General features: G+C 40.4%; 1 protein-coding gene across 8 annotated transcripts in view; it reads right to left on the bottom strand.

Moving 5' to 3' along the window:
* Positions 1–13,290, bottom strand: part of mprip (myosin phosphatase Rho interacting protein) — a 43,605-nt gene that overhangs the window by 16,695 nt on the left and 13,620 nt on the right. For all 8 annotated transcript variants that reach the window (XR_004555899.1, XR_004555900.1, XM_034130737.1 and 5 more), the window contains exons 4-10: positions 10,161–10,312; positions 9,987–10,071; positions 9,730–9,901; positions 8,568–8,991; positions 4,085–4,211; positions 2,673–2,771; positions 356–412 (exon numbers count right to left, since the gene is read on the bottom strand). Coding sequence is in view for 6 of the 8 variants with exons in the window: in XM_034130737.1 (XP_033986628.1) it covers positions 356–412; positions 2,673–2,771; positions 4,085–4,211; positions 8,568–8,991; positions 9,730–9,901; positions 9,987–10,071; positions 10,161–10,312 (1,116 nt within the window). In the remaining 2 variants the exon portion in view is untranslated. The remainder of the gene's footprint in view (positions 1–355; positions 413–2,672; positions 2,772–4,084; positions 4,212–8,567; positions 8,992–9,729; positions 9,902–9,986; positions 10,072–10,160; positions 10,313–13,290) is intronic.

The raw sequence follows: 13,290 nt of genomic DNA, 5'->3' as shown, positions 1-13,290 counted from the left end.
GATGCAACATCAAAGTGTAACCACACCTCTGTAAAGACCATAGAATTCTACAGACGTGCAACAGTGCATCAGCTGGACAGTTCAGATGCTGTTTGAGCTGGCTTTTGACCCTCTTTTGGTGACTTGATAAAGAAAATCTAAAATGTTATAATTACTTTCTGCAATTTGTAAATGTCTTGAGAATTTAAAGTTGGAAAAATTCTTTAAATGTAGGTCCCTCTTAATACTTAATCGTACTTGATTTTTTTAACAGATCTACTAAAACATAAAAAATAAAAAATGTTATTAGCCACCTAGGTTATTTTTCTCTCTCATTTTTAATACTATTGATCACAGACAAAGGTAGATTAGGTACCTGGCCTTGCTCATCCAACTTCACCATCCAACCTTTCTTGAAGTTCAGTAAATCCGGCTAGAAAAGAAGAAAAACATTTGAATTTGAGTCTGAATTAGAACAGAAAAACAAAGAAAACATGCAAAATTACCCCAGAACCAATCAAATACAAACCACAACACATTTTTTACATTTGTTTACGTATTCCATTATATTACAATAACTTCAACTAGCATAATACATCAATCTACAGATCCATCCAACAGTGTGAAAACAATTCTTTAATGAAAAAAATCATTTTGTCACTGTAAACACAAGAGCAGCAAAAACACATGCTCACTGAGTCAGCTGAGGGCAGAAGTTGACCCTACCGATGGATCAAAAACACATTTAGAAGATGTGACACTGTCTAAATGTGATCCACTGGCCAGGGCCAACTTCTGCCAGATGTGTCGCTCTGTGCTTCTCCAGCTGAGGATGCAGAACACAGTGCTCAAAACTGTTGTATTCTGCTGTGATTCCACACAAATGAAGACACACACACGTGAATGGCGGCCTCACGAAGCAGTGGTACATTGTGATATACTCTGTCTCACACAAACTGACATACACACACCCTCTCGCTTAACAAATAACACAGAAAATGTGCAATGAATACACGCAGCGGGCAAAATCTGCACACAGTTGGAGCACAGTGAAGAGTATAACCTGGAGAGGAGGGGAGGAGGAGGGGGCCTCCGCAGCATGGAGGTTAGGCCTACATCATCCACAAACATTAGGAAAAACTCAAAATGCTGCTGAACATAGCTGTATGGACCAAAAATGCTTCCACTTCCTGTTTCAGCAAGAGAGTGGTGCAGGGAAAACCCAAAATGAGTTAGCGTTTCAGCACTTCCGGGCAACAATTTGGTAACAAAGATGCCTGAAATAAAGTCTGTGGCTAACATACTCTGATGAGATCTTTAGGTTATATCATATGAAATGCAATAAGTAAGAAATAACCCCGCTGGTGAACGTCTGAAGCTATTACACGTCTTAAATAAGGTGATTACTAGCAAGTGAATAAATGTGTCTAATAAACGTTATCAGATGAACATTCATCTGGTACTTAGTAATATATATCTACTATCTAATATATATCATTCCAATAACTTGTATATAGACTCGTACTGCACTATTCCACTTTATTTTAGAACTATTTTTCTTTTTGTATTACTTTTACTATCTGTATTATTATGTTGCATTGTTGGAGAAGCCTGTGACATAAGATTTTCAACGACATAATTACTCTGTAGCTATGTTAGTTTGACAATAAAGAACCTTGAACCTTGAACCTTGATCATGCCAAACATTAGCCTCCTTTAGCTTAGCGGTGGTGTCGTGAAGTCATGTGACCGCGATGTAGTTCCTTCACATTTTGACGTTTACTTCTGGAGATTGCATTTTTTCAACTTTTTTAAAAGTGGTGTTAATATGAGGAGATTATCCTGCTGAATGAAATGTGTAAGTATGATTCAAATGTGTTTGCCAGCGATTTTATTCCAAAATAAAAATGGAAAAATGTTTTTGTCGAGGGAGCTCTTGCACTCATCCCTGCATTACTATTCCCCCAGTAAAAATGGGAGATTGTTTTCTGAGCAAAGATGATATGCTCTTTTGGGAAGAGCACAGAGACCTTTATCAGTTTTTAATTCTCCCAACTCAAAACTGAATATAGCCTTTAGCCTTAATAACAACCCAGCAGCCTCTCTCACACAGCTGAAGACCTTGCACTGATGCTGACCCTGGATCAGACAGCTGAGCAGAACAGGAGAGGCTTTGTCTGCGAGACCAGAGGAATACTAAAACACTCAGGACTTCAGAGGGAATTTAAAACATTTGGAATGTCAAAACATTAAGAAAATACTGTAGGACTTTTAGCAGTATGGTTGAACAAAACAAGCATCCAAAAGGTCCATTTACAGAATAACTATTTTTAATTATAATAACCAATTTCAAAAGCCTTTCAAGAATGCTTAACAACTAACTAGTAACCTTATTATCTTTGAATAAAAAATACTCAATGTAGCTGTAAAGTTTTAGGAAAGAGAACCTAACCACACACACTCACAAATACACTGTTAATCTTAAGCATTATTAGAAATATCCTGTGTAACACAGGCTTCCTGCCATTTATAAACTACACAAACAGACTGTGGGTATGAAAATATGTACTTTCCTCTATGAAAACATGTGCTTCACTTGTGCTGAAATGCATTAACCTTTGGAAGTCACAGAAATGATTCCGAGATGACTGCTGGAACTTTCTAACATAAATGAGAGGAGAGTGAACACTCACCGTCATGACGGACTCAGTGGTCCTCCTGTCCAGGGACTTGGCTCTCCTCAGAGGCGGCAGGGCGGAGGGAAAATCTGAACCAACGTCACGTCTCTGATCCTAAACAACACACACATATTGAAGTTATTTTCAAACATGTGTACGTTTAATAAACTCTTATAGTAAAGAATCCTTTTTTTTTATTAAAATACAAAATAATAGCCCTTTTGGACTATTTGAGATTAAGAGGCCCTATTATGCTTTTGGGGGTTTTCCCTTTCCTGTAGTGTATTATATAGGTTTGTGTGCATGTAAATGGTCTGCAAAGAGGGAGTTTTTCTCCCACACACTCCCCCCTGCCTGAAACGCCTCCATTGGACTCCTTTGTTTACTTGGGTAACACAATGACAACACTATGTTACACCCAGCACATTGTACGTGCTAAGGGACAGTACATCCCTAAGCAGTTAACAAATCACAACAGAGCCGGCCAGCTAACCAATCAGAGCAGACTGGGCTCTGGTTTCAGACAGAGGGTGAAAAGAGGTGCTGCAGCACAGGCAGTATGAGAAAAATAAAGAGCTTTTTGAACATTGAAGCATGGAGACATGTCCCAGTAGAGACACTACATACTGATATGAACCTGAAAATGAGCAGAATAGGGCCCCTTTAAACATAGGAAACACAGAAACCACAAATCATTCATACTACATCATCTAATTTGGTCTGTTTAGGTGGTGCTGTGGAAAAATGTAATCAGAACCACTCCTTCTTTGTCAATCCCTTTGTCAGGATTAACTCAATGAAGCAAAAATAATGAAAACAAAACACACATATAGCATGAGGCTAAGTTTGTCAAACCTAAATGTGTGTGTGTTGTTTAACAGTAACAGTAGGAATGATCTAAAGCAGTTTTCTTTATCTGTAAACATGCGTGGTATTTTCATCTGTTTATGACTGACACCGAGGACCAAAGCTCAAGTGTGAAACAGTGCTTCACTGTGACTTTGTGAATCAGTGTGTGACGTTTCTATTTTCCTGAAGTTGGGTTTCAAGTGGTTCTGTCCGAGCACAGAGAGCCAGGGTGGGAAAGGGAGCAATAATCACCAGGGGAATCCCAGCACAGAATGGAAACTGGAAATGAAAACAGCACACGCTGCTGATCTCTGACCTACAACCAAAACAAAGACAGGACAGAGAGAGGGAGAGATGGAGAGAGGAGGCCAAGGGTGAAGGAAAAAGATAGAAGTGTGTGGGGGAAAACTTGGGCGGGGAGAAAATAAAACCCACGCTGGTAGGTCCAAACGCCGAGCACACGGGATGTTGTCCAGAAACACAGATTATAAGTCCTACTATATCTAATGTAAACTGCTGAACAATGGAGGCACTATTGGATCAAATATACACACGCACAAAACACACAGCAGTGTTACCCCTCTTTGGAAGCGTCTCTGCTCACTCCGGCCCTGTCTGGATCCACTCCCCCCCGACTCTTCCACCTCCATTTTCTCTTGATTCTCCAGCTCCAAGGCCTCCAACTTCTCGATAACACCGGAGCGACTGCAAATCAAACCACAGACACACACTTATTAGATAAACCAAAATCAATCAATTTAGTGTGTCCTAGATATTATACATCTTTTTATTTTTCCCAATGAATCATGTCTTTGTATGATAATGGCGCTGAGAGGCAGTAAAGCCTATAGAGCATGCTGTCAGAAAAAAAGAAGTCTTATAACCCTTTCAAACTAAATAGTTACAGGGAGGGGGGAGGAAGTGTGTGGGAGAGGAACTCCCTCTGGAGGGAATACAGGGATATTAGCCTTTGCAGACCATTTACATGCACCAAAACCTATAGAACACTACAGGAAATGGAAAACCCCAAAAAGCATAAAAGGGCCTCTTGAATGTTTTTTTGTTTGTGCTTCACCGCATGTAAAAAACTGTTTAGACGAGCCAAATCAGATAATGGATTTAAAAACTATGTTGGCATTTAAGATTAAATGTTCCCAAATGTGTTGCTCTTTTTTTGTGACTGATGTTTAAATGTATTTATTGCATCTAGAGTGTCGATCTATGCACTCGGCTGAATGTCTAATGATTGAATGTTGAAATGAAACTATTAGCAGATTTATTTATATCGTTTAATCTCTTTGTTCTCTCAATTGCCACTTCCTCTCTCCCCCTAGATAGATCTGGAGGGTGCATTGGACCAAAGATCCAAACAGCAGCCTCCGCTCACTGCTGTCCATCTGTACCCTTCCTCAAACTGTGACACAGTATCTTGCCAACTCTGACAGGTTCCCACACAGGCCTTTTGTTACATGACAGAGGAATCTGCACCAGAGAGGAAGAGGGTGAGAGGCAGCGAGAAATATTATATTACTCATTTGCCTAAATGGTGCCCTTATTTGGGGACTCTTGAGAGAAAGCTGCAGTCCTTAAAAGGGAACGAAGGAGAGGAAGAGGACAGTGTGAGGCCAAACCCCCACTGTGAGATTTTTTTGTCTTGAGTTATTTTGCAGGTAGGCTTAAAATAAATATTCAGAATAAAGAGTTGGCGGTGCTTTGCCCCAAAACTATGAGGTAGCATCATATTCACCATCAAATCCACAGCCAAGCACTGTTTCAATGCATCTTTTCTTATTATGCAAAATAGGGCCATGTTCAATCTAAAACAGTGTGTTAGGTTGAAGTATGACCATTGTTTCTTTACACAATCTCATCATTCATTGCAAATACTAGTGCATATTTAATCAAATTCAACTGCACAGGATAGAATGATGAGACAACAAAAGAGAAAGAAAGAGAAACTCCCTCTGAAGGGAACTTTGGGATTTGAGCCTTTTTGCAGACCATTTAAATGCATGAAAACCTATAGAGGACTCTACAGGGAAGGGAAACCCCCCAAAAGCATAATAAGGCCAATTCAAATGTGTACAATTATTTGGAACAGACTGAGGACAGCCATTCTTCATCATCCGTCATGCTACACCTTCTAACAGAGGACAGAGATATCTAGCTGCATCAGTATTCGGTCACCCATTGACCCGTACATATGTAATCAGGTTCATATCTGAAAAGGTCAGAAAGGTCAAGGCCTCCCTGGCTGTGTATGGGCATGCCTGTTTAGACATATACATAGAGCTTGTGTTTCTGAAAACCAAAGTGTTTCAAGTGGACCAGTAAGGTGTTTATGGGCTGTAGGTGGGCACTCCTCCTATTTGCTCTCCCCCTCTTTTTCCTTTCACAGCTGGCATGGATGGAGGGACAGAATGCAGCAGGAAGCTGACTGTGGAAGGAAAATGATGACCCCCCTCTCACCCGGTTGGTTTGTTTGTAAAGTTTGTGTAAGACCTGTGACCCCTTTATGAACAGCATCAGTTGCCGAAAGGCAGAATACTGAACACAAAGTACAGGGACTGTGTGTTTATACATTTTCCCCCTACAGTTAGTAAGGAGGGATTATTAGGTAACATCTTTTCTCAGAAACAGACAAAAGAGGGATACTCAAATGGCATAAGAAATCTCAGTATGTACAACTTTCCTCCTTCCTTTCATTTAAACCTGATGTGTTTGTGTGCACATCAAGAACGTTGGTAGTTTGTGCGTCACTAAACTGGTTGTGTGTCTGTGTAAGTGCCTTTAAAAGGATAAGCTAAGTATTTTGAGCCCACAGTGTTTGGGTATGGTGGTGAGGTTCCAAGAAAGCAGTCCACTGACCCGGTTGATCAGGTTGAATAAGGCTGATTAAATACTTCACCTATCATCAAGGACAGCTAGGTGTTATCAGGCTCAGTAAAGCTCTTCCTCTAAAGTGTTCATGTGTCCTTCTTGTTCAAGCCTCAAGCATGGGTGGATACATTACACAAACTTTTTTTTAAACAAGCATTTACAACTTATATAAACCAGAGTTTTATCTCAAGTGTTTTCAGTTAATGACTGTACTTTTGGTGAACCGGAAAGCTAAAGGACAAAACAAAATCCTAAAATGCAACTTTTTAAAAGGACACTGCAGTTGACTTAGTTGTCCTCTGGTGTCATTAGGGTTATCTGAAAGCATGGTGTTGCATTGAGGACATTTTGCATTTCAGCTTTTATGGAGGTCAGATAACACATAAAAGATAAGATACAAAAATAAGATAAAATAAGATGTTTCTGCCCAGTACAAAAAAAAAAAAAATGTACAAAATGTACTCCAGAACCATAAGCTAGCACCTATCCAGTCACTTATATATCTAATAAGGTCATTTTCAGGTTACAAACTACAAAATGTAAAATACTTTAACCTGTTAAGCCCTGAGCCTGTTTTTCAGGTCTCAGGCTCGAAAATGACATTCCCAGAACAAATGACCATATCTTCCCTTCTAAAAGGGTTAAATTAATAATCTTTTTTCTCAAAGTAATGATAAACCTGTGAGTTGGATGTAGAAAAGTCAGAATCAGTATAGATGTTTTTTATTTTAAAGAAAATTCAGATTTTACATAGTAAAAAACTGTAAATTATAGTGTCCGTTCAAAAATTCTTTTTTTACTTATAGTGAAAACTACCCTTGGATGATGGGTTAGTAGACTAAAAGCTTTAGGAATCCAAAGTACAACATATAATAAGTACCCTGTATCAAGATTGATGCAAAACAAGTGACATTTGACCTTTTTAGAGAGATTTAGCAAAAAGAAACCACTTCTGGGGTCATTTGGGTAGATTTTCCATATCTCTGGCTCCCCTTGGTCGATTTTGATGGTTGACACCTCTTTCTGACCGTTAGAGCCAATAGAATCGAAGGGGGAGTCCCCCACACACACTCATTGTGAAGAGAAATGGTGGGGGCTTCGCGCATGTAATTTTCCATCAGAGTGAACCTATCTCTAGCTTTGACATCTGGAAACGGAAAAGCAGTTTTAATGCTTATAGATTATCAGAAATCATTTCAAAGGGACACAGACACATTAGATTAACCTATGGATTAACTTCAGCAGCGTTTTTATCGTTTTAATGCCATTGAAGACCACTTTGGAGAGACTACAGAGCCAAGGTAAAAATGTTAGCATTTTTAGCTACCTAGCGTCACCTGTTTTGATGTCCGTTTTTGCTTATAACGTCACAAATACGTATAATTCAGTGGTAATGTCGGTGTCAAACGATTCTGTGTCACCTCACGATGTGAATCGATGTGTTGGATGTGGTGAAAAGATAAATAATAAGGTTTTGTGAGTGATTTTCGGTGCAGTAAGGTGTTAGCATTTTCCGCTCGCTGCTAATTCAGAGGCTCAGTGTTAGCATTGTGGGTTTTCTTTTGAAAAAAAAGAAGAAAAGATCAGTTAGATGAGTTTCTTCCCGTTACATGGATATAAAACATTCATAGTTTATTAAATGAACATGCCCTCAGACACTGTTTCCTGCAAGATGTTGCGGCAGTGCCCCGGTACCGGGGTCTCTCGGGCTTAACAGGTTAAACAAATTATCAAACAATGCCAGTAGTTTTAGTCTAAATGAATAGCTTTTGCCTTAAAAATAAACTATGTCTGCTTGTTGCAACATGTCTTTCTCTAAAGCTTACCTACACTGCTTTAGTCAAAAGGTTGGGAACCACTGATATATAGAGAGGCAAGAGACTATAAAACTGGATGAAAAAAGTAGATATAGTTAATGGTATATACATAATGGTACATAGATTTACCAAGCTATGGTCCGAATGTTTTTTTTTTTTAATATTGTAATTTTTGGTTTGTTTGTCTGTAATAAAACCTGCTGGATTGTCCCTCTGTTACAAAAAAAATAAGAAGGAGAGGGTTTCAATTCATAGTTCTCCCTTATTGCAAACCTTTATTACCTCCTGTAACGGCAAGTCTATTCAAAATGAAGAAGATGAGACTATAAAAAGGGACATTCTTGGTACTGTTATGGACACTGACCTCCTCTCGGGGCTGAGGACGGCGTCCCTCTCCTGCCTCTCGGGGCTCCTGTAGCGGCTCCTCTTCTCAGCCTTCCTGGCTTCGGCCTCCAGCCTCCGAGCGCGCGGCGTGTCGTGGTGGCTGAAGGCGTGGCCCCCCCTCTGGTGTGCCGGGTGGCTTTCGTTGCTGGTCACGGTGCTGCCGCTGGCGTCCGAGTCCAGAGAGCTGACGGAGCCGCTGATGTGAGAGCCGTTAGAGAGCAGGGAGCTGCCGGAGGGGAAGGGGTCGCTGGGGACCGGGGAGAGGCAGCGTGGGATGCCCCCCAGGCTGGAGCAGGAGCCCGTCGGGGAGAGCAGGTCCCTGGGGGGATGGGGGGCAGAGCCATGCAGCGCCAGGCTGCCCCGGTCCACCTCGTCACCGTTCACCGAGCTAACGTCAGAGCCTCCTAAACAAGAGGCACAGGACACGCCATGACCTGTTAACTTCTATAACTACAAATCCTTAGCTTTCCTTTGTTATGCGTTTTAATTTATTAATTGTATTTTTCTTTACATTTAATACCTCCAAAACCTTTGTTTAACTTTTGTAATAATTTCATGTGTATAAACACTAAAGAGTGGCGCAGGAATGAGTCACAAACCAGGAAATAAGTTAGCAGTTTTGCTTTCTGGGTTCCCTCTTCTGAACGTCAATAGATTTTTGATTGAGTTTTTGGTTAGATGCCTTGATTAAGGACCGGAACCTAAAGAGATTTAATTTGATTCTACAACATCAAAAAAGTCAGTGAATACCTCACTTGTAATTGTCTTAAGCTTCTATGTGTCTCAAAAACAGCAGTTGCCAACAAATGTCTAAATGTGACTACTAATCGTCATTACACCGAAGATTAGCCGCCTTTAGCTTAGCAGTGTTGACTTGAAGTCATGCAACCATGATGTCATTTGTTTATAGCATTACATTCACTATTTACTTCAGGCGATTGCATTTACGTTTCAAGTGTCATAACCATGTGCCACCGATCTTTTTTTCTGCAATATTCAAAAATTCAATGCTAAAATCCCATTGCTTTTAGTCGAGGGAACCCTTGCAAAGCTAACTTCCGGGGTGCGCCTAAATAAATACATCACCACTGCACCACTTTATACCGAGTTCTGTTTTATTCAAATATGTTATTCCTCCTCACCTGTTTGGGTCTGAGGAGAACCTGGAGGCAGGTCAGCGGGGGCCCAGACTGAAGCCCCCTCTGCTTCTCTCTGGTTCAGCTCCTCCTGCCAGATGATGGAGCTTGAGTCTGGAACCTTCTCTGCCTCTGGGATGCCAGAGCCGGTCACTGCTACCTTAGCTGGACCTGGCTCCTGGAGATGAACACATGAAATAGTCAGAAACGAGAAACAAGAAAAGTGAGATGAACCCTTTGAGAGATTGTGTAATGAGTATTACCTGAGAGGTCGTAGGCTCCACCTTGCGTTTCTTCTTCTGGTTCTGTTTGTTGGTTCGGGGGTAGACCACCAGCTGTTCACTCCACCTGGAGAAGGAGTAAGGTGGTTTTGATATTTGTGTGTGCGCTCACCTTATCCAATCAAACGCATGAGCAGATAAATCAAGAAAACGTACCCGTTGATGATCTCTTTATTCTCTCCTCTGATGAAGTACTCCTGGTCCGGGGTCATGATGCACAGCGAGTTCTTCTGACCTGTCTTTGGCTCGGCGTCAATCACATCCACACAGATGTTCATGTTCACTGTGCCCTGAGGCAGAGTGCTTGGCTAGAAGAGACACAACATGTTCTATTAGCCAGTGTATTAGCTAATACATATGACACGTGGATCGCCTTTTGGATAAAGCTTAAAGTTAGGGCTGGCTCAGACTTGCCTTGAACCAGCCCCTAGTTATGCTCCTTTAGGCTTAGACTTGTGTGGGACTTTCACCTTTTATCTTTCAACTCTCTTCAAAGTCAAAGTCAAAGTCAGAATTCTACATGTTGTACATCCAGAAATCTCGAAATATCGTTTGCCGCAGTCCTACAGTGTGACATGTATACATCAAACAAAAAACAAAAAGGGCCTAGATAAACATGGTATACATTAAACAAAACAAAGGGCCTAGATAACCGGGGTATACAGTTTAAAATGTTAATAATATATTTAAGTGTTCAAAGTACAGTTTCAGTGCAGTAGCAGCGTTAGTCCTGGGTTAGAGTCCAGGACCATGTGGGGCAGGGGAGAAAGGTCGGAGGCAGGGTGGAGAGTTCAGGGGAACTCTTTTCCTACTTCTCCTTTTTCTCTATCTGTATCATGTTCCATAAATGCAAGTTACTAACTCAGTATCAGTTGATGTAGTCTTGTGACGCCCACGTTTTTTTTAACAGAAGTTCATTTTAAAAATGTTTAATTTGGGTTGTCTGTGTTGTAACTTTTTCAAGGTTTTTTCCATTTCCCCCCCCATTGATTGTGTGTTTTCTTCTTTTCCTTATCAACTGGGAGGGTCTAAGATCAGATGGTGACATATTCTGTACACACTTTAAAGTCCCCTGAGACAAATATGGAAATGTGATATTGGATGTATAAATAAAATGTGATTTATTGAATGAAAACTGGAATGTTGGAGCAGAAAACTGAAAATAGCAGAGGAAATAATAGTACAATTAAGGCATAGTTTACACTTAATTCAACGGAAAGTGCTGCGCAAAGTGCTAGAACTAGAGCATAAAAAGAGGACACATTTAAACAGGATGCTTGAGTCACTGGTTTGTCTCCATCTATGTCTCTGTCGGTTATGTCCACAATGTTGGATGGGAGACTGCCCGGCTAAACACTGATATCATGGGTATCACGTTTCAAAACTGAAACTGAGAAGATCTGGGGGGAAACATGCCTCAGTGTTTCACAGACTTGGCTCAGCAGATTTCACATGAAGTCGTTACCAATCCCTTGTTTCTCATCAGTCTTTTCAAGAGGCAGGTTTTAGCGCCTGAACTGTATGGACTATCCGTTGTTATCATCATATCGCTACGGTAACTAGGCAAATCCTTTCACTTGTAGCACACACTGAGTGAAAGGGGGAGATGACAGCGATGTGATTCCGCACTTAAGCTGCTTTGTGCGTAATCACTGAAGAACGCAGAGCTGTGTCTGCTTTGTACGACACAAACAACACTGAACAATCTCAATATCTTTCTTAAAAAAGGAATACATTCAATGTAATTTGAAGCGGATTGGTAATCGTCTCGTTAACACCAGAGCAAAGAAACCCCCTAAACTTCTTCTCCAACCTTTTCTCTGTCTGCTCTGAATCCTGCAGCTCTGTTATCAGGCTTCACTGCTACAGATGTAAAACAGGTGCTGGGTCCCTTTCCAGCTCCTTTTAAGGCCACTGAGCACAGATCCAGCTTTATAAAGATCTGCCTGTAAACCCCCGGGGGCTGCCAAATATGGCAATCAAACTGCGTCACACTTTAGAACTCAGAAGCTGTGGAAGAATGTCCTCCACTATAAAAAATCATGTTTGAGGAGTTCAAGTAGCTGTGTCGAACTGTGTAGAACCCTGCAGTGTGGTGAACCGTGGAGACAACACTATCCAAGGGATATTTCTAAAATGAGAATTGTGACAGAGAAGTTGAGATTATATATATTTACAAATATCACTTTAGCACATTATTTTGTATTTCCATCTGTACGACTTAAAAAAAATCAAACAAAGAAAATGTCGTTTTTGTTAATGTACTTTTCCTGTGTGTTTCATGTAGTCTTAATATGTTTATTGTATGCACATAACTACAAGGCACATTCATGTAAGTCAACTCAGCAATAAACCTTTTCAGGTTCTCAAGATCAGGAACATTTAGTGAATCAATAAAGTATACGATTAACAGAAAATCTATCTGAAAATATTAAAATTATATTTCATTGTTAAAATTATTATGCAAAGCAAATATCAAATTCCAGCTTTTAAATGTTGACAATTTGCTTCTTTCCTTGGCTTAAGTGACTATCAACATAATATATTTGGAACTGTTTGGTAGGACAGACAAAAATGAACATTTGATGATGTTGTCACGTTGGGCTTTAGAAAACTCTGACAAGTGATAGAAAAAAATGGTTAATCCCTTATTGAGAAAATGTTATTAGCTGTAGCTGAAACACAGATTTTTAGCTCCTCATTTGATCAATGACACTTAAACCAGGAGCTTAGCTGTAAAGGGTTTTATCGACCAAAGACCTCTTCAACATCTCTTTGATCCAACAGATGCTCAGCTGTGGAAATATCCTACTGTTCTTCTATATAGTCATAGTATGACTGAGGGCAAGCTTTCTAAGTTATTTGTTGCTGTTGGGTGGAGTCTGGATTTCTTAAGTCCATTAATCGTGGTCCTGAGAGAATAAACACAACATGTTCCCTAGAAACTGCCCACTGCTACTGGCACCAAAACAAAGGAGCTCTATCTGCCAAGGCGACCATTCAAACACAAGAGAATTGTCATGGGTTTTTATTCCTACACTGCTGGGCCAATTCCATATCCTTCGATTGTGTCTGCTTTCCCGGGGGCTGACTATTTTTAGCTTTGCAATGGGATATTATTAAAACCAACAACTTTCTCAGAGGCTACTCTTGAGATCCCCGTCACTCTGGCTGACAGAGGCCACATCAACTAAACAATACCACCCACAGGAGACTGAAAGGCTTTAAACTGAAACAGGGATGTGTCTATAAACTACCACATGCTTACGTTTTTCCTTTATATTGC

This window comes from Trematomus bernacchii, unplaced genomic scaffold (assembly GCF_902827165.1).
Source record: "Trematomus bernacchii unplaced genomic scaffold, fTreBer1.1, whole genome shotgun sequence".
Taxonomy (NCBI): domain Eukaryota; kingdom Metazoa; phylum Chordata; class Actinopteri; order Perciformes; family Nototheniidae; genus Trematomus; species Trematomus bernacchii.
This window is presented reverse-complemented; position numbering and strand designations above follow the sequence as displayed.